The sequence below is a fragment of the Argopecten irradians genome, chromosome 11, assembly GCF_041381155.1.
Source record: "Argopecten irradians isolate NY chromosome 11, Ai_NY, whole genome shotgun sequence".
Taxonomy (NCBI): domain Eukaryota; kingdom Metazoa; phylum Mollusca; class Bivalvia; order Pectinida; family Pectinidae; genus Argopecten; species Argopecten irradians.
In genome coordinates this window covers 3,810,903-3,838,567 of record NC_091144.1, presented here as the reverse complement: position 1 = coordinate 3,838,567, position 27,665 = coordinate 3,810,903, and the positions used below count along the sequence as shown (strand labels likewise).

The window sequence follows — 27,665 nt, the reverse complement described above, 5'->3', positions numbered from 1 at the left end:
TGACCATCCTACACTTGAGAGTATAAATATCTCTAAAGAGGGAGTCCAAAAACTCTTAAATAATCTGAATCCATCTAAAGCTGCAGGTCCAGATAACATCAAACCATTATTCTTAAAAGAAATGTCATCAGAAATTGCTCCCATTCTAACCCTGTTATTTAAGCAATCACTAGCTTCAGGTGATGTACCATCAGACTGGAAAGTAGCCCATGTGTCGCCTATCTATAAAAAAGGTAATAAATATAGTCCTGAAAATTATAGGCCAATATCGCTCACTTGTATCTGCAGCAAACTCCTAGAGCATATTGTAGTAAGTAACATCATGTCTCATGCCGACCGAAATAACATCCTCTATCCTCTCCAACATGGCTTCAGACAATCCCGGTCATGTGAAACTCAACTATTAGAATTTTTAGATGATGTCTCCAGAAATATTGAAAATAACAAACAGACAGATGTGCTCATTCTTGACTTCTCAAAAGCTTTCGATACGGTCAGTCACACTCTTCTTATCCATAAACTATATAGCTATGGCATCAGGGGGGACGTTAACAGATGGATCAAAAAACTTTCTCGAGAACAGAACACAATCTGTAATCCTTGACGGCGAACTTTCCCCACCACTCTTTGTAGAATCGGGGGTCCCCCAGGGCTCTGTTCTCGGCCCAAGTTTGTTTTTATATTACATCAATGATATGCCACTTAACCTCTCATCTTCAGTTAGATTGCATTGTTCGCCGATGACACTATCTCATACATAACCATTACATCGAAAAAAGATTCAGAAACACTCCAAAATGATCTAGATAAACTAGCTGACTGGGAAAAAAGGTGGAAAATGGAATTCCACCCCCAGAAATGTAATGTTCTTTCGATTACCAAGACTAAACATTCAATCAAACATAATTATTATCTTCATGGTCACTGTTTGGAACACACTGATAAGGCAAAATATCTGGGCGTAACAATCCAACACGACTTCAAATGGGACTCCCACATCAGCAACATCACATGCACAGCCAATAAGACCCTTGGCTTTATCAGACGAAATCTCAAAAATTAATTAAAAAAAGATTAAAGAACAAGCATACAAATCTTTAGTACGTCCCACACTTGAATATGCCTGTACAGTGTGGGACCCATACCAGAAGGGAGACATTAATAAGCTAGAAATGGTCCAACGCAGAGCTGCTCGATATGTCACTAACAGATTCCATAACACCTCAAGCGTTAGTGACATGCTTGAACACCTAGAGTGGCCTAGCTTATCGGCTAGAAGAAAAAACGCACGGCTTACTATGCTTTTCAAAATCACTCACGGCATAGTAGCTATTAATAAAGACCAATACTTGACCTCACAGTTACGCCCTACCAGACACTCCCATACACTTGCATACCAAATACATTACTGTAGAACTGATTCTCGCAAACACTCCTTCTTTCCCCGCACTATCCAAGACTGGAACTCTCTTCCGCAAGATCTTGTAATCTCAAAGTCACTTGACTCCTTCAAAACTCGTCTTTCATCTCTAAATTAATTATTTTCTTCTCTTCCCCTGTTCATAGCCACACCTTCAACAATATCGACATGATCTTCAATATGATGAAGTAGGTCGATTATTTGGTAGATGTAGATGTAGATGCATATTTTCCATCTCTAAACCGTGTGACGTCATAATAGTCCGTGGCTAATAGCTGTACTATAATTGATGTGCTATCCCTTACATCGACGGTCACAGGAAAAGCCGTTCAACAATTTTTTATCATTACTACTGAGTGAAGTTTTTAAAATCGTACAATAACATTGGTTCGAATGTAAATAACTAAAAGAGTGAAATTCGATGTTTCAAATACTCTAATTTATGCTCTAATAGCAGGTATCTTCGTGTAATTATGAAAGAAAATCCTCACAGAAATGAAAGTTTCGGATTTTTTGTCGAGGAGTTCAGCAACGAATAAGCTTTAATTAGATAATATTTTCCTGTAGTCTGTATCTTTGATACATTGTGAATTACAAACTTTGTGAATATAAAATGAAATTTTACGTAACAATTGAAGAAATCCTTGATTAATTGCGGTAGAAAGAATTTATTTTTGATATCATAAAAGATCTAAATATTGAGATATTAAAGATGCTCCACCGCCGACAGACCAAAAATGATATTCATCATTTGAATAATAATTGGTGATTAATCGTGTATATAATAGTCTAATTAACACAAAAAATAATATAAAATAATTTATTTTGCCTTTGGTACATCCGCATTCAGTAGTTCATTTCATATAGGATATAGTGGTACGGATTTTTTCGGGATGATAGTTTTAATTTGTAGTAAAATTAGAAGCTCAAGCTTTTCATTGGTGGTAATGGTGTAAAGTAAGTAACTTTTGTAACTGAAGAAAAATACTAAATCGTCTGCTCCTGTTTTTAATAGTGAAAAAATACCATTTGTCAGCGGTGGAGCATCTTTAAGCAAAACAAACTATTTTTTTCAGACCGTGCGGTCGCTTTCAATTTTTAATCGATATACGAGTAAATACTCCGATATAGATATATAATTAGCCATGCTTTTGGTTTGATAGTTATGTAATACCTTGTACATGAACCAGGATGTTATTTACCCGTACAAGGTTCGATGAATGGCGTTGTGCCATTCATCGAACTCACCTGTAATTACCTGGCCGCGGGCAATTTGCTATTCGGTAGACTATTTCGGGTATTTGCTATTGTCTTACTGTCAGTCAGGTTAGGAAATCCGTTAATTGGATTGTGATTTGAATTATGGAAACCCCGTATATCTATGCTCTAGGTTTTTTATTGTCACCTCCATTTTTAAAATGAAGATGTAAAAGCAAATGGAAATAAAATATCCCTGATCATACCTAGGGATATATATTACATATATATGTATGTCGTACACAGGTAAAACAATAATGGAAGTTGACTTATTCAGAAACAAAAGTGGTTCTAAGAACTATTTCAACTGAAGATTTAACCTTAAAAATTATTCCAGTCTAGTACTGTAATTACGGAATCGTTCATTCATTCATTCATTCATGTCTTTATTCCTCCAAAATTTGAAGAGTTACAAAGAAAGTATTATATTATGATGAACAGGAAAACAACAGAAACTTAAGGTAAATAAGGAGAACATTGGTACAGTGCAGAACAATCAAAATAATAAGAGATAACTATAAAATATGACAAAAAAAAACACCCACAAAAAAGGGAAAAATACAACACAGAGTGTAGGATGCATTGAGACATACTCTTACTAGTTAAACGTTAGCTGTGAAGCTTTTTTCAGAATAAATGCAGCATTCTTTAGCAAATGACGCAAAGCTTCGGTCCTCGTCAATAAAAATATCTTTCCATGTGGCTGGTGGACTGCCGAGGAACATTGAGATCTTAACTTCCATTGAGGAGTTGGTTAAAAAGGTGTAAACTTGTACTGGGTAGTCGTTGACTATCTTCGTGGAAAAAAACGTCACGGAGAGATAGCAATGCGCGACTACGACAGTCTAGCAAAGAATGTGCCACTGCATCGTATACATAATCATTGCATTGGGCACAAGAGAGTTCGCAATTTGGTGAAATGCACCATAGCTTAGCAACATTTTTAAACGTTCTATCAAGATATGGGAAACATTTAGATAAGAACCATATCGGCGAAGGACGCATATCACACTGGAGGTTTTTAAACCTCTCAAACTCTTCACAGACAGTGAGGCGTTCACTCCACTATGAGGTGTACTCGCCAAGAAGGACAGCCTTAATGAGATGTTTCCAATAATGCTCCACTGGGAAAATCCCATCTTGCAAGAATTGGTACAAGAAGTCTTGCAATTCATATTTGTGAAAAATGTTCCAAAATGTCGACAGCAAAGCCATTTTCGCTTCAGTAGGTACCAAAATATACATGAAAGGGACGTAGTATGAAGAGTCTCTCCGCAGTAAAGCGTATATCTGCTCTGCATATTGCAGAAAAGAACCGAAGTTTCGGAAGTTCAACATTTAACCGTATGGATGTTAACCCAAGCATACTTAGGACAATATCTGATCTGGTGCGCCTTGGAAAACCTTGAATAAGCTTAGCACACAAATGGTGAACTGTTTCAAGGCGGTTCCATTCAGTTTCAGATAGTGAGAACCAGAGTTCACATCCAAAAAGGCTACCTGGCATAACTACTGTCTTGTACAACTTAGCAGCGGTCAATGGATTAATTCCAATACCAAATAAATTACAGTTTAACAAAGCAAAACATTGACTACGAAGCTTGTCTCATTGACGTCTGGACAACCTGGTTTGAATTTGTTTAGAAATATACCGACATGCTTGGTATTTATAGATTCTGAGAAAGTATCATTGCCGAGTTTCCACAGACGTTTTGCTTTCGAAAATGAACTTTTGCTTTCGTTAAAAACAATCGCAGAAGACTTAGATGCATTGTAACTAAATCTCCATTTACAACTGTAATTGTAACAGATATCCATGAGACAGTCCAAACCACGTTTACAAAAAGACAGAAGGGTAATATCATCAGCTTGCGTTGGACAAGTTACATTTATATCTTGTATGATAAGAGAGTACTGAGATGAACATAAATCATTTTATCCTGCAACTGTCCCACATACTGACCGATAACTACTGCCGGATAAACTTGTGCTTTATCCGTCAATACGAAATGCTTTATCCGTCAATACGATCACGTGAATTTGTTCCATACCTGACGGAACTTTTTCTAACTTGACCCAGAACTTGAACCTTCCGGTGAATGAAACGTCATTCAGTCCCGCTAAAACGTGACGTAACATTCACCGGAATGACGTCATTTTTACGCTATCGAAAATCTCGTATGGCGGTGTCGTCTTTTTCTTGGCTCATGACAAAGGTATGTATTGTAAAGTAATTCTTTTATGGGTATTTATTGTTTTTTTAGTATTTTCATTTTGTTTCAATGATATATCACACTGAATAATATTACGGATACTGTTTGTGAATGCGCTTATTTAATTTCCCACGGCAGTAAAAAGGAGTACACTCTCATTCGGTTTACTGAATGAATCTTTACCTCCGCATCAAGGAAGCGTCTCGCTTGGAGCGAAACCAAGTAAATAACTGTCAATTTGCTTAAGTTTTGAATGCCTAAATGGTTGCAGGATAAAACAGAATACACGATTAGTATCTTACAATACAAGTTTTATTTTGGTGCTCGACACGGAAAGTCGAGATGACTCGGCAAAGCCTTGTCATCTCGGCTTTCCTAAGTCTTGCACCAAAATAAACCTTGTATTGTAAGAGAGTACTGAGATGAACATAAATCATTAAGTAGGTCATTAATGAAAACTGTGTACAGCCACGGAGAAATAATACTTCCCTGGCGTGTACCTTGGTGTATCTTGAACCAATTTGATATTCCAGTCTAGTACTGTAATTACTGGAATCGTGGCATATAGCAATCTTCCGTAATTTCTAAGGTATTAGTGAAAATTCTAAGCATATATAATTTTCACCGTTTCGAATCTACATGTATAGTCATGCAAGAAGGTTACAGCATTACCACACTAAATATACTTATTTAAATATCACTAAGTGTATTTTTTTTAAAGTACAAGATATTATATATATTTATAATGCCTGTATACAAGTAATCTCATTTTTCATTTAACAATTTACGTGGTTACTTTTTGGATTTTACGATAAATGTTAATATATCATACTATTTAAATCTCGGTATGATGTACATTATTTAGGATCGATTATGAATATTATATTTTAAGGATTAAGTATAATTTTAAAATAATGAATTAAAATCTGCACTTGAAACATATATCAGAAATATTATTGATGTATTGCTGCTTTTTAGTTAACGTTATGGATAAAGTTTAAAGGCAACAATATATATATATAATATATATATATTATTTTCGGTATAAGTTCGGTACTGTTATACCAATATCACATAACTGATAACCGTCCACATTTTATTTTTACTCAAAAACTGTGCCGTGTTTGCATCGTTATGGCACTATGGGTGTGTAACACACATTGGCTGTCCTAGCATATCCAGTGATGCGCGTTAGCCTAACTGACAATGTTAATATTGGAAATTAACATAAATTGGGTTTAGTAGCAACAAAAGAGGTACTGTACAGTAGCAATGAAATATAATGCCATGCTGTTCAAAATGATTATGTATATTAATTTGACAACAAATTATTGTCAGCTGACTTAATCAGCACCCCAATAACAAGTCAAGTGAAACAAAAGAACATTTCCTCAACTGTTCTCATCAAGTATTTGATATATGTTGTGGAAATCTAAGACAATTAAGTTCCGACTAAGCATAACCTTGTAAATGCATGATGTGATAAACACAAGTGTATGTGTGTGTGGATGTGATATTTTTAACTTAATTAATTCATTTTCTATAAAAGAGATTGCCTATTTATTACATACTCATTTAAATATATATTTACTTATTTGTCTATCTGTTGTAAATAGTTATTTTCTTTTCTATGACCCGCTCAGGTACGCTCCTAATATTATACACTTTTCTTTTCATTTCTATTATATTTATATACTGAGACAACACTATCTATATTTATTTATTAATAATCAATTAGTTTAGTAAAACCGGATTTCTGGAGAGGACCTATATAGGCTTTGCCTGTTGTCTAATCCATTTATCAATACAATAATATAATATCTTTCTCTGTAATTCCTGTATAACTTGTATTGTTTAATAGAAATATTTTGAAATAAAAATAAACACAAGTGTCTTAGAAAACGACACATTTTCGACTCGTATAAATTATAATTTTTTTATTTGTTCATGTTACCAAGGAATTATAAATTATAAATCCTTGTTATTACCAACAAGAATTTGAAATCTTTCTCCCTTAAAATCCACCGGCTTACATGCATACAACCGATTTGGTTTATTATGACAATTTCACCAGCATGCCATCGACAAAAATCCACAGGGTAATTATAAATGAGCGACAGGGACTGAGACTTGTCATTGGCGTGATATGAGCTGTATGGAAGATATCGGCAGTAGACTAGGGAATGCTTATTCTTCAGGAGCGTCTTATTCAGGTTTATATGTCGAAATAGTTTTAATTGCTGAAGTTACTGTGCCTGTATTTCATGATGGGTCTGACTTTTCAATTATGTTTCAGTTCTTTGTTTCCTTAGGTGTATATAAAATATCAGATTTATTTAAACTTACGAAAAACCGAATTCCTACTTTAAGTTACATATTTTGACATTTTCTTAAAAGGAAATAGTTTAGTCTGTCGCAAAATAACGGACTACATCTAAAAAAAACCAACAAAAACGAAGTACCTTGTTATTTATTTTTATTTTCTAAAACTGATAAACTGCTTAAATCCCATTATAATTGGATACAATGCAGGTAACATTGTATTAGCAGGAACATTACAATATAAACAGATACAAAACAGTTTCCCGACACAGTAGATCCCGTATTTGTACACTTGGTGTTCTGCTGACTCGCCCTAGTGTTGGGGTCTACTTCATAGTCCCCACAAAAACCGTTTAGGATGGGAGCAGCGGGGATTCCGCGTCTGTAGAAATAAAACAGTAACAATAACACAAGAAATTGGAATGTGGAGTTAATGCTTAGAACTAGCTGTCATTGTGGGTTTTGTGACATTATATCACGTTCATTGATTTTGGTATTGAGGACGTTGGTCTATCAAAAGATGATACATCGACTTGGCAGTCTATAGGAATATGAATCTGGTGACAATATGCTGGGATATACATAGCTTAATCATCATCAAAGTATTATCATCGGTGTGAATCAATGATCTATCAGATGGTTCCCACATAAACCATATTTGTGTGGCAATTACATGATGTAATTATTCGAACTACGAGCGAGCGGGGGTGTAACCATAAAGTATTGAGAATAACTGAATGCATGTTATATGTACTTTATAATAACCGTTTTAATTGAAGTACAAACTAACAAACTTTATGCAGTCTCTTTACAAATACAGTGTATAAAAAACACATATACAACATGACAAAGGTCTACCTGACAATCCGACACCTATGCTCATCAAGTCTAAATGAAGCGTCATCTGTGCTGTTAAGGTAGGAAGGACTCCACAATCTCTCGGCAGCGGCGGACGCACGAGGCCTGTTAATAAAACGTATTGTTGTACATTATTAACATCGTCAAATGTTTTATTAGCAATATTAAATAAACCATAATATCCGTATCTTTCGGGGTCCGTAAAAAAACCGGCAAAAAATACTGCATAAAAGCTTCAAAAAGTTACGAACTTTCCCCAAATTACAAGTCTATAAAGTTCCGAGATCCAAAGATATAAATGTTTTAAAGTTTGATTATTTTGCTGTTTAATATGCATGTCGCGCCCATTTTGATAGATTGACAATATCCGAATATCACGTGACCGAAAACCTAAACAAAATGGCGTCTTCAGACGTGAGTATTTATGGCTATCACTCATACCGTAACACTTTATTTTATCCGTAACATGGAAATTTTGTGTTGAGAAATGAAGTCTGGGTGACTTTATGTTCCTTCTGTTATTCACGACAGTATATATTTTGAATGATATTGCTGTAATCAACACAACTAGAGAAGCCAAATTATGAGGGGCCATTGAAGGGTAATCTTCATGATACACTGTAGTAGTTGATAGTATCGCGATTTCAAAATTCGTATGGGCGTATATTTAGTAATGTTAATCGTAAGTTGTGTTCATCGATGGCACATGAAACAGTTATTATGTGAAATGCTGAGTTAACAAGAGTCATGTTTGTACTTAAGACAAAGACCTGTACAAGCTTCGGCTATATATATAACATCTAACCACAGTAGCTTGACGTTCTGCCAATAATGCATAGGCCTAGCATAAATATGAAAAATGACATGTATATACTATATAAAAACGTGGGCTATTTTTTATAGTATATAGGTTATTTTAGCTATTATATAGGGCTATTTTAACTAGTATACATTGTACATGGTGTCAATATATTTATGCTATATATTATTAACAGAACGTCGAGCTCCTTTGATGTAAAAGGAGGATCCAGCAGCGAATTGAATAAACTTGTGTAAAAGAAGCAGATCGGTGTGATTTGTACAGTGTTACATGTAAATACGGTCTATGTCACTCAGCTGACGGAGCATGTTTCTTTGGCTCAGACAGTAGGCCTAGTTTTTCACACCAGAGACCAGAGTTCGATATTGCATAGTCTAGAACATTATGCACCCGCATCAATATATGTATATTATAATTATGACAAGGATTTATATTTGAGACATGCATTTACATAAACACGCTCATGGTTACGGTCAATAATTTGGATATTGAAATAGTTTCAAACGCACAATGTCATGATGGCATCCATTCTGTCAAGATGTTGCGGTATAAATCTTAGTAACTTTGGAAGTTAGAATGACAGTATGATTAAAAAATGATTCAACAATGGTATAGTTTCATTAATTGTATGTTTATTTAATATTTTTACATGTTAATCAGAAATTTGTACAACCACATTCACACCACCTACTCTAATTACACCTAAAACCACCACATACAAATTTTAACAAATCACTTTTGATAACATCATTCTATTATTTGCTGAAATTCTTTTTTTTAACATGTTGAAATCTAAACATGTATGTTCTAAAATTCAATGGCAAAGCACATATTAAATAGCATAAAATGGCATTCAATTACCCATGATGGTCAACTCATTCGAACATTTGAATTGTTATACATGTACATCTTAACATGTACTTTCTTACAAAGGGAACGTATTTTCTTCAGTCTTCACAGATTATTTCAGAACATGATTTTGAAAGTGACCATGATTCTTCACCAGAGAGGCCTCCCATAATTGTAAGAGGCAGAGGACAGAAAAGAGGGGGCAGGGGACAAAATAGGGGTAGACGGCAAAGGGGAAAGGGGGGACTAGAAGGGGAAGGGGAGGAGGTAGAGGACATGGTAGAAGGCCGAACCAGGGAAATGAGGCAGTCTCCTCTCTTGAGCAGAGTCGACAAACTATGGAGGTATATGGAGAGTATAATTATAACAATTGACTTGCAAATATTATTATTGAAATAATTCTAAATATTAAACTCTGCATGCTTCTAAAAGAGTAGAAAACAATGGGTCACAGATACTGTAGTTTTGTTGGTACATAATGTCAAAATGTATAACATGCATGTCAAGCATACAATTACAGGAGGGTAACTCAATCCTGACAAGATAATAATGTGAAGACCTAAACATTGAAGTCATTATGCAGATTTTGATTATCAATCATTTCCAGAATCTTAATAAGCATATATAGTCTGCATCAATAAATATGTTCTTTTATAAATGTGTTATCTAAGCATACACTGATAGATGCAAAATATTGGTGTAAATAATTCTTTAGTCGGTTATAATCAGACTAACAATTATATATAATACCACAGGCCAAGGTAGATTCCCTTGATGAGACCCAAATGAGAGGTCTTCTGAAGAAATTGGTGAACAAATGCCCTAGCTTGGCCTTTGATCTTTTTGAAGATAAGGATGGAGGTGATGGTGGGGGATACCATCCGGAAGGAGGGACCTCCCCTGACTGGTGCAGTTGTGGAAACTGCAGGCAAATGCCCACCCTAGTTGAGAGGGTTTGTTGCAACCACCAGCCCCAAAACTGCATTACCATACTGCCCGTAAATATCATAGAAGCATTTTCATTGAAATGAGTGTCAATGATACAAATTTAAATATATATCCTACTTTTTTTATCTAATTTATCCAAAGAGGAAATAACAGTAATTGTTTGAAATAATTTGGTTAGTAAAATTTTCCAAATAATTCAGCTAGTAAATGGACTATTTCCATTCAAAAAGTATGCTTATAACTTCACATTGTATAACTATGAAAAACGATTGCTGTATAAGTATTTAAAAAATCCAAAACAAAACTACATCTTTCATTTTATAGTACTTTGATGTCCTGGTAATGGATGATGCTGTACTGGCCCTGGCAAGGCTGTATCGGGAAGATGTGTTTGCCCTACCTGGTGATGTTGATTTAAACAGGGCAAACAGACACACAGCTTATCGTCAGTATGTGCTATGGCAGTTTGGGCGTTTGGGGGCAGGGATCAGAAAAGTTGTCCCAAGCTGTGCAGTATGGAAAATAAGGGATAAATTTCCAAACGCATTTGGCCAGTATACTGGCTTCAAGCCCTCAAGACTTGCATGAAGCAATTTATTCCTTGTAATGATCACTCTCTCGCCAAAATAACATTAAAGTGATTTTGTGTCTATTGAAGCCAATTTATTTGTTTTCTCCATCTTGCATCTGAATTTATAAATACAAATTAAAAATTTCAACCAACTGCAAGCTTCATACACTATATGTCACAACAAACAATTACCAGTGAAAAGGCTTATCTGATCTTTTATCTTGCAATATTTGATATTTCTGACTTACTTTCACTATTGGTAAACAGAACAACAAGAAACTAACAAATTTAAACCACCACACTCATGATTTGGAATGTTATGGACAGAGAGAAGTGCTCAAAAATAGGTACAAAGATAGCTTATGTACATGGCTAATGTGAATAAAAATCCAAGGAGCTAAAATGTCTTTCATTTTATGACATTGGAGATAGACTGTGACTTTTTACCCTGTCTGTCAACATCTTACTGTCACCATAGAGACTGATACAATATCTATTTAACTTTATAATAATTACATATAAACCAAATTATTTTAACAAGCTAAGGTCATTTAAGTATGTGTCTTGTATTGAAGATGGAAGAAAGCTGGAGTACTCAGAATAAAGAACAAGGGCCCAATGGGCCCGAATCGCTCACCTGCAATCTGGTAATCATACATGGTTCATACTTAACAAATAAAGTAAATAAGAATTTATATCATCCCTAAGCACATTAGAGGCCTCTTTGCCTCTTGGTTATTAAAAAGAAGACGTTTAAAGATTTCAGCCTATTTGACCCCTGTGACCTTGAATGAAAGTCAAGGTCATTCATTTGAACAAGCTTGGTAGTCCTTCATCCCAGCATGTTACATGCCAAATATCGGGTCTCTAGGCATCTTGGTTATGAAGCAGAAGTCTTAACAAGATATTTAAGCCTATTTGACCCTTGTGACCTTGAATGAAGGTCAAGGTCATTCATTTGAACAAACTTGGTAGCCCTTCATCCCAGCATGTCACAGGCCCAATTTCAGGTCTCTAGGCCTCTTGGTTATTTAGAAGAAGTCTGTTAAAGATTTTCACCTATTTGACCCCTGTGACCTTGAATGAAGGTCAAGGTCATTCATTTGAACAAACTTTCGGGCAGGTGAGCTAATAAAAACCACTAACTATGGCCAGTACCTGGCAATTGCCTAATGTGGGATTCAAGATTCTAACTCAAAACTCGGAGGTAGAGAGATAGTGGTGATGAGTCGGAATACATAACCACATCTATTAGCTCTTTGTGTTAAGGTTATTGATGAGATGTAAATATGCAAAAAAATGTTGAGTTATCTAGAAAACAGACATCTGTCATAAATGTACAACTTTCATACAAGCACACATATATCCTCCCAACAACAACCTTTACCCTTAATAGCTGCTTCTTGATTTTATTGTACCAATTAAAAACCTGCTTCGTCATACTAGTTATACAACAATTTAATAAAAGATAAGTTGGAGGAGTGCTGAAGGCTTTCATGGATTTCCAGACATCTACAAAAAAACTATGACCATTTTACCAGTGCCTCCCTTATTGAACATCTAAATGAAAAATACTATAAGTATCAGCTATTACTAAATGGAATTTCAACATAATGTGTAAAGATAGCTTTGACCAAAAAGAAATAATAATCATATGTTTTAAAATATTAAATACAAAATGACATGGTTTTACACATACTACTTAACAATATCAATCTTAATTGAAACATGTATGGAGATGGTAATTTAATTTTCTCTCATACTTCACAGGGATATCCCATGGTTGCTAGGGAAAAGATAACTCTATCTTACACAAGGTGTTTATGTGATGTCATCAATACATGACCAGCCACAATCTTTCAATTGGGTTGAGATATCCCTGTCTACTTGACAGACCCATGTAAGATTCCATTTGTTAAAATATCAAACTGTATTGCACACAGGAAACATTTATGGTTCTGTTATATCTACTGAAAAAAATACAAGGCAGTAAATTGGTCAGTATAACACTGTGGAACCCTATTCTGTTTGCACACACAGATGAAAAGTATCCAAGAAAAATATCAATAAATTGATTTTAGCATTGTGTATTTTCAAATTTGAATGTTTATTTCCTAAACAGAGCTTTAGTCATCTTTCTTCTCTACTCTTGATTTTTTTTCTTTCTCCAATTGTTCAGTTGGTGGGGGTGAAATAGGTGCAATCGTTTTAGAAAGCCGTCGAGGATCTAAGGCTGGTAGTTCCACTTCCCTATGCATTCCGAGACGGTCTTCAAGCCTGTTTCGCACGATCTGCTCAAGAATAACATCTATATGTTTATATGTCTTGGCCACCTTCTCGGGATACACCGTCCACCGTTTACTTTTTTTGTTGAACGTCCTATGCATTCTAAATGTAAAATATAACGCATGATAAGTTAACTGGTAACAGAGCACAAATAGGGAGAGGCAAGACCTATATGATATTAATGTTTTATTAAAGAAATCATGATTTTAAGCAAAGATGTAGACTATGTATAAAAGTCTTTTTGCCGAGGCGACTAATGGAATATTTTTTATCTTTAAATTATGTGTTGTCTAACTTGTCTTGGTACAACGTATTACCATATCATTAATATCCATTATCTATGTTCTTCATTATAATCATATAGTATGAAACTTACCTGACTGTACCATCCGGCCTTTTCTTCACATCTCTGTTTAGATTACTGTTGTAATCTAGGGCTGCCAGGATGTTCCTTGCCCTGTACACAGGTGGGCTGTATGCAAAGCGTTTGGAGGCATACATCAATATAAGCTGATGAAAGTTCTCCAGTTCTGCTGTTGTTCTGTAATTTAAAAAGAGAGTAACAAATATATATTGTTTATATGACTATTGCCGGTGTAACGTTGAAAATGGACCTCCGTTGAAAATTGACCTCGGGTCAGTTTTCAACGTTGAAAACAGGCCCCGAATGCCGTTGAAAATTGAACAAGCCGTTGAAAACTGACAGTGTCTAGGGTCAATTCTCAACGGCAGGTCTGTTGAAAAATGACCGTTGAAAAATGACCTTGGCAAACTATCAACGGATGGTCTTTTGAAAAGAAAAGTATCAGTTATGTTGTGTTCTGCGTATGGTTGTGTTGTGTTGTTTTGTGGTTGTGCGTTTGTGTGTTGTTGTTGTTGTGTGATGTTGTGTTGTTATGCTGTGTGTTGTTGTGTGTTGTGTTGTGATGTGTGGTTGTGTAATGCTATTGTGTTGTGTGTTATTGGTGTGTTGTTGTGTTATGTGTTGTTGTGTGATGTTTTGTTGTTATGTTGTGTTGTGTTGTCAGGCGTGTTATGTTGTTGTGGTGTTGTGTGTTGTTGTTAGGTGGTATTGTGTTGTTGCGTGTTTGTGTGATGTGTTCTTTTGTTATGTTGTGTGATGTTGTGTTGTGTTCTTTTGTGATGTTGTGTGATGTTGTGTTGTTGTTGGATGTTGTTGTATTGTGGTTGTGTTGTGTGTTGTTGTGTTGTCTTGTGTTGTGTGTTGTTTGATGTTGTGTTTAGTGTGAAGCGTTGTTGTGTTGTGTGATGTTGTGTTATTTTGATGTGTTTCGTTGTGTTGTGTGATGTGTGGTGTTGGTGTGTGGTGTTGTGTTGTTGTGTAAAAACGAGTTCTTATGGGGTCACTTTTCAACGGGGTCTATTTTCAACGGGTCGGTGTAAAAAGTGCGCTTAAAGTTCAGTTTTCAACGGTTTTTGGGGGTCATTTTTCAACGTTGAAAAATGACCCGAGGTCAGTTTTCAACGGGGGTCCATTCTCAACGTTACACCGGCCATTATGCGAAATTGTCAATATCATAACTTTGGACTTTTGTTTGCTGCAGTCTAATTTAGTTATTTTTGTTTTTAATAACCAACCTACATTGTACAGTTTGTACACAGGCTTTTGATTATATAAACTACATAAAGACTGTTTAACTATAGAATCAGAAGCCTGTAGTCTGTACCTAGCAACTCCCCCATATGGGACTCAAATATATAACCACTCAGCCATTACAGCTCCTTTCAAAAGTCTAATGTAATGACCAAGGTATACATGTAATTCATTTGAATTTTGAACAAAAGGAAAGATCATTTATGCATGTCTATAATTTGTAGCTATAGCTTAACAATTTCATAATTGTAAATAAATAAAGATTGGTACAGCACACTGACCTTGCATTTAGATAGTAAGGCACTTTATTCAGGAACCGTTTGTCCAGAACAATTTTCCGTAAGACATGGTGTGCCTTGCTGCCTTTTTCGAGCCATTTCTCATCGGTAGCCTCTGTTGTCAGAGGCCCATGGGAACATTCAGCAGGACAGTTGTCCGAATACTGCATGAGCCACGAATGTTCATCCACAACATGGTGAAGAACACCTGACCATAATCCCTAAAAAAACATACAATTATCGATACATTACTATCTAATGCAAACTGTATGATATATAAATAAGGCTCAACCAACAAGATACGGTACTTACTATATAGTAATGTAAAATATAAGAAATGTCCTGTTTACAGCATTTATTAGTATCATGCATTTGTATTATGATAATGGCGTATCACACTATAATCGAGCACTAAATTAAAGGGACATTAAAATGAGGCTAATTCTGTTACATAATCACGAGGCCAAATATGACACAATTAAATTATTGTTCTACATTCCTTATGAAAGATATAACTAGAAATATTGACAAAGTCCACGACATTGATAAGTATTTTGATTGATACTGTTGAAATTCCGAATCGTTGATAAATACGATAAAGCAGGTATAACATGTACATAATTATGTATGCTGTACCCCTACCTGAGCCAAAGTCACGTACGTAAACAAATGCAATACATAACCACTGAGGAGTTGGTGAAATTATGTTTAGACAAGCACATTCACCTAATAACGTAAACACACTACTGTAAGAGCGATTTGAGTAATTTTAGACTAAAAATTCTTAACTACACTGGCAAGGACCAGGGTTCGGCATACAAGACGTCCGACCACATTGTGTAATGGCGGACAGCAAGGGAGTTTGAACATTCCACATACATTTCACTAGTGGGCTTATAACAGTAAAACAAACTATTAAATTTAAAGTCCATTAGAACTGGTTTGTTTCCTATACTGAATTGTCCCTTTAATCAAGTGTTGATTTTGTATAAATTTGTGATTTTCAAGTACAGTTTATACATGTAGTTTGATTTGTATACATACAATGAAATCTTCATAAGTATTTGCTGTTTGAGCAACATGCCAGAAATGGTTGGAAATGTCCTGACTCCACTTTTGCAGCAACTGACATTCCTTATCCTGACCAGCCTATAAACAAATGATGGCATCAACTTCATTCATTCAAGTTCATATCTCTAGAAATGTTACAGGAAATGTTTGTGAATATTAATTACAGGTCTTTTCCAACACTTTTTAGTCCCGTAAAAATGTTCAGAAGGAAATTAAATTACATTATCTTATTTCATTTTCATAGTTTTTAATGCCAAGGAAATATTTGAATTTGAGAAACAATTAATTGACATTAAACATGAAAATTGAATGAAAAATACTCACAGTAATGATTTTCTTTCCAAGGTTCTTGGCTGTGTGCCATATGTCATGGGAGTGCTTTATCTCTGGATAATCCTTCTCTGAATTTTAATTAGATATTTGAATACAGATCAATATGAAATGTTACATGATAGAAATGCAAAGATATCAAGTAAAAGTACAAAACAGCTAGTTCTACAATGGACCAATTTACCAAGTGACAAGTCACAAGTTCCAGTTTTAGAGCCCATATAAGCTTTAATTGTTTTATTACCATTAATTGATGTCATATGTAACAAGAGATCCCAGAGGGATCTTGGCGCCCACCAAGGAATGATCTATGTCTGACAATGGAAAGAGGGATCTTTTCCCTGGCTTTTCAAACTTTTTCAAACACACTATATATAAAATTTGAGACAGATCATTATAGTACTTTCTAAGAAATAGCGATAACAAACTTTAAGTATCAAAATCCAAGATGGCCGCCTGTCGGCCATCTTGTTGACCGATCGGTCCCAAAATGCAATATGCACAACTAGGGTCCTAGGGGAACCTGTATATGAAATTTGAGAAAGATCCCTTCTGCACTTTTTGAGAAATAGCGGTAACAAACTTCAACTATCAAAATCCAAGATGGCCGCCTGTCGGCCATCTTGTTGACCGATCGGTCCCAAAATGCAATATGCACAACTAGGGCCCTAGGGGAACCTATATATGAAATTTGAGAAAGATCCCTTCAGTACTTTCTGAGAAATAGCGGTAACAAGAATTGTTAACGGACGGACGGACGGACGGACGGACGGACGGACGACGGACCACGGACGAAAGGCGATTTGAATAGCCCACCATCTGATGATGGTGGGCTGAAAATATACTATGAAAAATAAGAGTAATGGTGTTGAAAAAAATAAGAGATATTTAGTTTATATTACTTACTCATAAATGCACCGATCTGGGAATGGGCATCAGTGACAACCTCCTTCACACTCATTCCGTCTCTGCTCAGTTCTCTCATCACTTTTTGGAATCCAGCTTTTTCCATCAAGCAGCTTTTCTTTTCGGTTTCCCTCTTATCAACAGTAACTAAGCTAAGAATTTTCTTCGAATCATTCTCCATAACAGTATATGAACAGAATTTTGCATTATATCCAGGACTGTCCATTCTTCCATCACCTGTAGAACAAACATCATATTCTGACTTAGGCGCGAGATATGTAACATTTTGATAAATTTGAGTTATGTAAATTTTAGAGTGATACACATGGGAACTTGAATTTAGATAAAACTACAAGGAGGCCTGTACAATAAATCCCTTTCCAAATGTACACAATGTACATGTATGTTATTTTCACAGTTCAGAATAATTAACATATTACCAAGAATGACAAGATCCTTCCCTCTAAACTCTTCAAAAACAGACTGCTGATGATCTGTCCAAGCCTGGTCAATAGTTGGCACAATGTAGCATCTTTGAAGTCTACTGTAAACAGCTGAGCTCACAAAATGTAATCTCAAAAACTGAGCAAACAATGCCACTTTTCCATAATTGTTTCCAGAGGTGAACAGTGCGCTAGACATCATGATATCTCCTGTATGCAGACCTCTTCTCAAAACTGGTTGTGAACACCACTGATACACAAGGTGATCTTCTTCACACACCTGAAATAACATAGTAAAAAAATGAGTGAATGAATAAAACATAATAGTTAAAAATCACAGTAATAATTTTATACATGATACACTTTTACCTTCTGAACAAAAGAAAAGTTAGATTAACAGTTAGGAAGATTTCAGTGAGAGGTAAAGTGAAATATTTGTAAATTAATGAGATTCAAAGATCAAAATAGAAATATGTAATCAGACTTTAATCTTGAAAGCTTCTTTGAATATTTTTGGAACTGTAAATGAGTTGTGGTGTAAATTATAAAAGAGAATTGTTGTTTATTGAATAAGTGTCTTCATAAAGTCTTATAGTAAAATTAATATGAAAGTCTAAATATGTTACCATGTCTGAATAAAAGAATGCCCATGTATGTTATGGTACAATGTATATATTTAATTGACATACCCATTTAAGATATATAGCTGATCCAACAAAACTGTGTTTAATACTTGGTACTCTCCCACATCCTTTAACTTGACAAGTATATTTAAGATTGCTAGCCAGTTGAAGGAGAGGATTTAGGTAAATGAGACAGGCTTCATCCTTTGCAACAAAGTGTGCATGCTCAGGGTCATACACCCTCCTAACACCAGTCCCACTCTCTTTGCCTTTGAATTCTTCTCTGCCGAGGTCCTCTTCAGTGTTGTCCTCACAATATCCCATCTCGATATCCCCAAAGGACACATCATCTACTTCTTGAAAATTCATTGGCCTTCATTTCAAATGGAAAATATAATGATGCACAATTAAGTAATGATACAAATACATGTACTGTATAAATGCATATGAAATATTAAATTGACAATAATCAAGATTTATAATAGTGATATTATCCAAATACATGTATATCATTTTGGTGAGGTCAATAATGGTTTTATTATATGGATGTTTGTTTTGCTCACTCCTGATTGGTTGAAAGTATACTTTCCTACCATGATACACTTTGCTCTTAGAAATGATTCAACAGGACTATTCATTATCAGGGAGTGTAACTACTTAATATCAGGAAGAGGTCAGATGCATGTGTATGTCTATACCTGGTTGAAGGATTTACATCATAAATAGTAAATACCATATAATAAAACATATGTCAACATGTTTTCAGGTGGATATGGTGATTTATCAACCTTCAAAAATTATATACACTCATCATCGAGTAATATCACTTTCTCAAGTTAATCAAATACTGTATCCACCTACAAACAGGTCTATATTTGTTAATAAAATGTTTAACGGTACCTAAGAAAAATATTAACTGAGGACAATGAATTTTTTCTAGGTTAATATTTTTTTTTTGAAAATCCAAGGTAAATATTTGAAAACAACTTTTATTGCTCAAAATATTAATAAATAAACATGTAAATAAGTCATGTGTTGATTGAAATTGAGATATAAAAGCATGCAGCTCCATTCAAGATACCTTAACTGATTTTAAATTATTACTACTTCCTTCTTCGATGAAATAATCCACTTCGATTCTATATGTATTTACAGATCAAGGTTTACATTCTCTTACACTTAGTACTGCATATAATAATCAAGAGATCTAAGGCTCTTAACGGTCATTTCAAAAGAATTAAATACGTTTTTCAATATGCTAACTATAGCCTCCATCTTCAGGTTGAATTTTGGTAGGATCAAAAAATAACTTCTTTTCTACATACACATTTCAATAAGATTCATATAAATTTTCAGTATCTGTAACTCTAGTACAATTTTTAAACAGGTTTTTCAAGATGGCGGCTGTGGCAGCCATCTTGGATTTCAGATCAACCCGAAAAATAATAACACTTGGTAGGGATCATTTCAAGTAAGTTTCAGCAGGAGCTTAAAACAAGAAATTAAAGTGTGATAGGTTGGATGACTCATGGCGGACAACGGATGAAGCATGATGGGAATTAGCTATAGGTCATTCGGACCAATCGGGTCAGATGACCTAAAAAGCAGATCTTGCGTGAATACATACCCAAGTGTAATGTCAAAACTTGGCTCAAAGTCTATATCATCTCCGCATTCACTTTCCATATCTTGAAGACATGTACATTCTCCTTCCGACACTGTTATCGTCAGACTGAAGTTTGAAATACAATTGTAAACATATATTAGATATCTTAACATATGTTAGTCTATATATCTAATCTACAAAATCATTATAATCATTTTATTGCAATCATCTGATGACAATTTTTAAATCTTATATACTGTTGATATTTGAATACATGTATGTAAAGGACTGTATGTAGATGTGAACAATGGGTGCATCTATATGATATGCGCCAATATGGCATTACAAGGCCATCATGTTACTCATTGCTAGTGCATAAATTATAAGAATGTTACATCAATAGCTTTAATAAGGGGTAGTCGTGGCAGTGCAGTTGAGGTATTTCAACAATTAACTACAAGTCCGCAACCTATAGGTAGTGTTTGAAACCCATGTGGGGCAGTTGCCAGTTGTTAGATTGGTGGTCTTTCTCTGAGTACTCTGGCTTTGCTGAAATTTACATGTCCTTTTTTATAATAATGACCCTGGCTGTTAAATACTCTAACAGATAAATTATAAGCAAAAAACCTCCAGTCTAAGAGTTACACATGTATAGCAAGTGTAGAAAAACTTCTAATAATATCTAAATGGACAAGCATGGTCTGTTTGTTAATTGTTTAAAATGAATTGAGATATGCATAAAACAATAAACAAATTTGATCTTACATTTTGATAAAATCACATTTTGACATGATTAATTCTTAGTTTCATAAAAATTTATAAATCATTAAAATTAATATTCATTAAAAAAAGTTACACAAAATATAACATACTCAAAAGGATCAATAAAACTTGATGACGCCCCCTGCTGCTCCAGTTCAGGCAATCTGTAAAAGATGTAGAAGTATTTTTAAACATTTGTCAATTATTATATGATAATGAATATAACTTATATAAATAATAATACATCTTTGGAAGATTCAGTTTCTTACAGATTAACAATCATCTATCATAACAGAAAACAAATGCACTGTCAGTTTAACAAGTGAGAGTAACATTATGATTATGTAGCTAGAACTCACAACCCTGAAATTACTGCATGTCTCCCACTCTAAAATTAAATTGAGAAACTGAGCTAAAGAGAGCACAAGCACAAAAGTGAAAGACATTGATATCATTATTGCAATGTGCCTCTAATGCACTATATGTTTTTAGTATAAAGGGCATACAAAATGGTCTAATTTTTAGCAATTTTAATACAAGTACCTTGCTTCTGTGGTACACTGAGTTGTTATTTCCTCTGGGACCCCTGACAATTCTGACTCACTCAGTTCTATAGCCTGAATTCCTGACAGCTCAGATTCACTGTGGAAAACAAATAAATTTAAATAACAAATCAACACTATATTTCTTACATATAGGGTGAAATAAAATATACTTCATTCCAATTTTGAAACATTCACACATGCATACATGTAGTTTCAATAATTAGTGTTCAAAATAATACCTGGGTAGTGTTGAAGCTGTAAGTTTATTATTTCTTTATGAGAGATTCCAACTTGGCAAGAAACTGGGGCTACAAATGTACCTCAATATAGGGGTTTAGAAATCCTAAGACAATGTGGGTAAAGTTCAATTTAACGTTGAGTAGTCCCACCTTCCAATGATAATGACATGACAAACTTTGTCAAACTATGACGTCACAATCACTGGAAGGTGGAACTAATCATTTTGAATCTCGAAACTACTGTTTAATAATGAGTTCTTATTTATATTTCGCACAGTTAAAAGTGTACCACAAATGTACAGCTTATTAATTTCTTACCTTGAATTATCTGGTTTAGGCATTTTGAATGGAGCTGAAAGTCTTTGACTTGGAGTTGAAGTGACCCATGTCAAAGTGGAAGGCAGTTCTTTAGCAGTTTTTAAGCCTTCACAGTTTACTGTATAAGCAGTTCTTTTAGCAGTTCTTTAGCCTTCATAATGCAACTGGCTGGGACTGTTAACCCTTAGCAATCCATTGGAAAAATTGGCAGTCCCTTAACCTTCACAGTCCACTAGCAGTCGGTTAGCAGTTCCTTAGCAGTTTTTAGGCAGTTATTAGGCAGTTTTTAGGCAGTCCGTTTTAAAATGAACTGCCTAAAATATCCATATATGGCGCATGTGACTGCTTACTTTAGGCAGTTCTTAGGCAGTCTATGTCAAAATGAACTGCCTAAAATGTCCAAATATGGCGCAAGCGACTGCTTAATGTACGAATCAAAACTGCCTAATATCTATAAATAGCTCACAAAACTGCTAAAAACAATCCAAATATGGAGCATGCGACTGCTTATATTTATGAATCACAATTGCTTAATACTTATAAATTTAAGTTCAAGAAACTGTTAACACATCTCCATTTATATGGAGAAAAAATGAAAATACTATAATGTGGAAAATATACATAGACAAGTTATATATAATTACACTAACTCTAAGATAAAGTTTGCAGTTTTTAAAAAATAACTTGCCTTGCATTATATGCATGCATTTATCGGTATTCATTTTTCAGAAATTTATAGAAAATAAAAGATTGAATAATATAAACCAAGATATATACACATAAATCATAATGGTTTTTTTTTGTGTCATACAAATTGTTTTAAAAAGAAAATGCATCATCTATATTATACTGGGGGTGTATAAGAGTAAAATGGAAAATGAATTTGAATTTTATCAATAAAAAAAAATTAGAAATAGTTAACTTCTAAGTTTCCAAATTTAAATGCATGGTTCCCATGCAGCTATATATACATGCAATTGCACATAGATTGCAAGCTCATGCATCTTACCTTCTACTTTGGGGGTTTACAGCAAAATTATAGGGTTATAATCCAGTACAACACCAGAATGCATACATCCAAAACTGAAACGTTTTACCATTTCTATTCCTGGCTATACACAATTCCCTTTATACTTACACTTATAACTATGTAAAACTGCATGTTGAAAACTACACCTCACTTATTTAGATGTCCAAAATATTCACCAAATGGTCCAAATTATGTAGAAGATTATCTGTGCACATGCTTCCTCACACCAAACTGTTCAAACTGACCGCTGGAATTTGGAGGGAGACTACAGGTTCAAAGGTCACCACATGTGTACACACAGCAACACTACATGTGGGGGTCACCATCTCTGTATATCATGACCCATGGCTGTAGCTGCCTCCCCAGGGTGTTAGAGATAAGGGACTGTATATGCATCTATGTTTATATGTACAAAATAGTATTATTGGCACATATTTATCAATAATATGAGAAATTATATTAGGACTTAGATATTTATGAATACATGTATAGAATATTTAGTTTTGAATTGCATTTAAATGGTTTATGGTGTGTAAAATTAAAAAAAAGTTTTGAAGTAGGAATTAATCACACATTTAAAATTTACAATTTAATGATGTATCTTTATTCGTGTTCCTTTGCATTTAATAAGTTGCAAGACAACTTCACTATATAAGTTTTATTTTGCCATGCAATTTCTTGCCTTTGTCCATTTGGTATGTGAACTGCTCTGTTAGACTGCTAAGGTCTATAAGCAGTCAATGACAAGCAGTTTCAGTCTATGATAAGCAGTCACTGACTGCTTACAAATATAGTTAGCAGTTCAACAAGCAGTTTTAAATCTTGTATGGTGAAATATTAGCAGTTTTCAGTGACTGCTTAAAACTGGACTGCTGAGAACTGCCTAATAACTGCCTAAAATTTGTGGGACTGCTACAAAACTGCCTAATAACTGCTTATATTAGCAGTTCAGTTTGACATGGGTATCATACAAATAAAATCCTGTTACTCTGCAGTATATGTATACAAAACATCTTAAGAATAGATCTACTATACTACGTGTAGTATAGACTAGGCCTAGTTACTGTTTCAGATAGGGGCCTATTTGTATAATACTTCTAACATGACAACACACATCATTCGTAAAATTAATAAAATACACTCATAGAGTAGTACTGTATAGTTACATATATAAATGTAACACTGCAATCACATGTTACATGTTGAGTTACAGTGCGTTACTACGTAAAAATTACTATGTAACGTTATGTATGAACTGCACATTACAGTTTACATCCCTGTCGTCGGATCGTGTGTATTTAAAAACTTAAACATACAGGATATATCGATCCATTGATTATTGTAGAATACATTTATTCACAACAACCTTTCAGACAAACTGAGATTTTTTTATTATTATTATTAAAGATGCTCCACCGCCGACAGAGCATAAATGATATTCATCATTTGAACAATAATTGGTGTTTAATCGTGTATATATATGTCTAATTAACACAAAAAATAATATAAAATAATTTATTTCGCCTTTGGTGCATGCGCAATCAGTACTTCATTCCATATAGGATATAGTGACACGGAATTTTTTTTTCGGGATGCAATTAATTATTTTTCATATTTTTAACTTGAAGTCTTGAAGTAAAATTAAAAGCTCAAACATTTCAATGGTGGTAATGGTGTAAAGTAAGTAACTTTTTTAACTGAAGAAAAATACTAAATCGTCTGCTACTGTTTTTTGATAGTGAAAAAATACAATTTGTCAGCGGTGGAGCATCTTTAAAGTATATGTTTTAACATATAGAAAATAACCCCTTTCGGTGCCCCACTCACCTATCTAGAAGTAGCTTTGCCACGTCCCGATGGTTTGTAAGGCCATATTCGGCTTTCACAGCCTCCCATCTCTCTCCAACATGTCTCCGATTGAAATTCTTGACCGCCCTCGACATTTATCCCGTTCTGCCTTCTTTCTTTTCTTTGCAGATTCGGTACTTGTTTTAGGACGGCCCAACTTTCGTTTGAGCGCGCCCTCCATCTTTGTGTACATTAAGTTCCGGTCATGCGCATATTGATCTCACTAGCGACTTTGGAGGCGGTGCTTTCGACTTTATAGCGGACCGCGCATAAGTAAATTTGAAACTTTTAGAAATTTGTATCTTTTTAACCCTGAACTTTCTGAGCGTTTAATTTGGGTAAAGTTCATAACTTTTTGAGTTATTTGTGATATAATTTCCATTTCTTTGCTTTACGGACCCCGAAAGATACAGATAATGCGGCTTTAAATAAACCATAATAATACTAATAAGCCATTAACAAAAACGGCGAGATCATGTAAAAAGAAGAGATTCAGATGAATCTTGGTGCCCGCCAAGGAATGATCTATGTCTGACAATATAATGAAGGATCTATTCTCTGCTTTTCAAACCTCATGTATAAAAACCCAACATGTCTACGCAAGTCTGTTGACATCTTGGTTATGGGTCGGTTCCAAAATGCAATATGCACAACTAGGACCTACATGTGGAGCCTACAGTACTTTTGTGAAACAGCGGTAACAATAATTCACTATCAAAATCCAAGATGGCTGCTTGTCGGCCATCTTGTTGACCAATCGGTTTCACAATGTAATATGCACAACTAGGGTCCTAAGGAAACCTACATACGAAACGTGAGACAGATCCCTTGAGCATTATTTTGATAAATAGTAGTAACAAGAATTATTAATTGACGGATAGACAGACGGCGTACCAAGAACGAAAGGCGATTTAAAAGCCCAAACATTTACAATGGAGTAACTTCAAAAACAACCGGACTTACTCCTCCCACCTACGCGACATACATGTACTCCGTCCATCTACCCCGCCAACCTACACGACATACTCTGCCCATCTACACGATATACTCTGCCCACATTCACGACATACCCAACCCACCTTCATGACATACTCTACCCACATACACGATATACTCTGCCCACCTACACAATATTCTCCGCCCACCTACACGATATACTCTACCCACCTACACGACATACTCTACCCAACTACACGACATACTCTGCCCACCTACACAATATTCTCCGCCCACCTACACGATATACTCTACCCACCTACACGACATACTCCGCCCACATTCACGACATACTCAACCCACCTTCATGACATACTCTACCCACCTACAAGATATACTCTGCCCATCTACACGATATGCTCCGCCGACCTACACGATATAATCTGCCCACCTACACGATACACTCCGCCCACCTACACGATACACTCCGCCCACCTACACGATACACTCCGCCCACCTACACGATACACTCTGCCCACCTACACGATACACTCCGCCCACCTACACGATATACTCCGCCCACCTACATGACATACTCTACCCACCTACACGACTTACTCTACACACCTACACGATATACTCTGCCCATCTACACGATATGCTCCGCCGACCTACACGATATAATCTGCCCACCTACACGATACACTCCGCCCACCTACACGATACACTCAGCCCACCTACACGATACACTCTGCCCACCTACACGATAAACTACGCCCACCTACACGATACACTCCGCCCACCTACACAACATACTCTACCCACCTACACGATATACTGTGCCCACCTACACGATATACTGTGCCCACCTACACGATATACTCTGCCCACCTACACGATATACTCTGCCCACCTACACGATACACTCCGCCCACCTACACGATATACTCCGCCCACCTACACGACATACTCTACCCACCTTCATGACATACTCTACCCACCTACACGACATACTCTACACACCTGCACGACATACTATACCCAACTACACGATAAACTCCGCCTTATACCTACACGATATACTCCGCCTACCTACACGATATACTCTACCCACCTACACGACATACTCTACACACCTACACGATACACTGCGCCCACCTACACGACATACTCTGCCCACCAACACGATATACTCCGCCAACCTACACGACATACTCTACCCACCTACACGACATACTCTTACCACCTACACGATATACTCTGCCCACCTACACGATATACTCTGCCCACCTGCACGACATACTCTACCCACCTATACGATATTCTCTACCCACCTATACGACATACTCTACCCACCTACATGATATACTCTGCCCACCTACATGATATACTCTGCCCACCTACACGACATACTCTACCCACCTACACGACATACTCTACCCACCTACACGACATACTCTACCCACCTACACGACATACTATACCCAACTACACGATAAACTCCGCCTTATACCTACACGATATACTCCGCCTACCTACACGATACACTTCGCCAACTACATTGTACACGC

At 35.5% G+C, this 27,665-nt stretch overlaps 3 protein-coding genes across 5 annotated transcripts in view; 1 reads left to right on the top strand and 2 right to left on the bottom strand.

Annotated features, from left to right (window-relative positions):
- Positions 1-7,349: 7,349 nt before the first annotated feature.
- LOC138334322 (beta-hexosaminidase subunit beta-like) overlaps positions 7,350-27,665 on the bottom strand; it is a 33,426-nt gene continuing 13,110 nt past the window's right edge. For all 3 annotated transcript variants that reach the window (XM_069282969.1, XM_069282971.1, XM_069282972.1), the window contains 2 exons: positions 8,071-8,175; positions 7,350-7,594 (listed from right to left, as the gene is read on the bottom strand). In XM_069282969.1, the coding sequence (XP_069139070.1) occupies positions 7,402-7,594; positions 8,071-8,175 (298 nt within the window). In that variant the 3' untranslated portion in view covers positions 7,350-7,401. The remainder of the gene's footprint in view (positions 7,595-8,070; positions 8,176-27,665) is intronic.
- LOC138334323 (P2X purinoceptor 7-like) lies at positions 9,987-11,577 on the top strand. Its single transcript, XM_069282973.1, has 3 exons — positions 9,987-10,083; positions 10,495-10,737; positions 11,012-11,577. The coding sequence occupies exons 1-3, from the start codon at positions 10,078-10,080 to the stop codon at positions 11,273-11,275; spliced, it is 513 nt and encodes a 170-aa protein (XP_069139074.1). The 5' UTR covers positions 9,987-10,077; the 3' UTR covers positions 11,276-11,577.
- On the bottom strand, positions 11,586-22,941 carry LOC138334321 (uncharacterized). The gene is made up of 12 exons (XM_069282968.1): positions 22,281-22,941; positions 21,722-21,820; positions 21,289-21,342; positions 20,438-20,542; positions 18,877-19,183; positions 18,185-18,467; positions 17,745-17,981; positions 16,833-16,909; positions 16,482-16,586; positions 15,441-15,658; positions 13,921-14,085; positions 11,586-13,646 (listed from the first exon to the last, which is right to left on the bottom strand). The coding sequence occupies exons 1-12, from the start codon at positions 22,301-22,303 to the stop codon at positions 13,385-13,387; spliced, it is 1,935 nt and encodes a 644-aa protein (XP_069139069.1). The 5' UTR covers positions 22,304-22,941; the 3' UTR covers positions 11,586-13,384.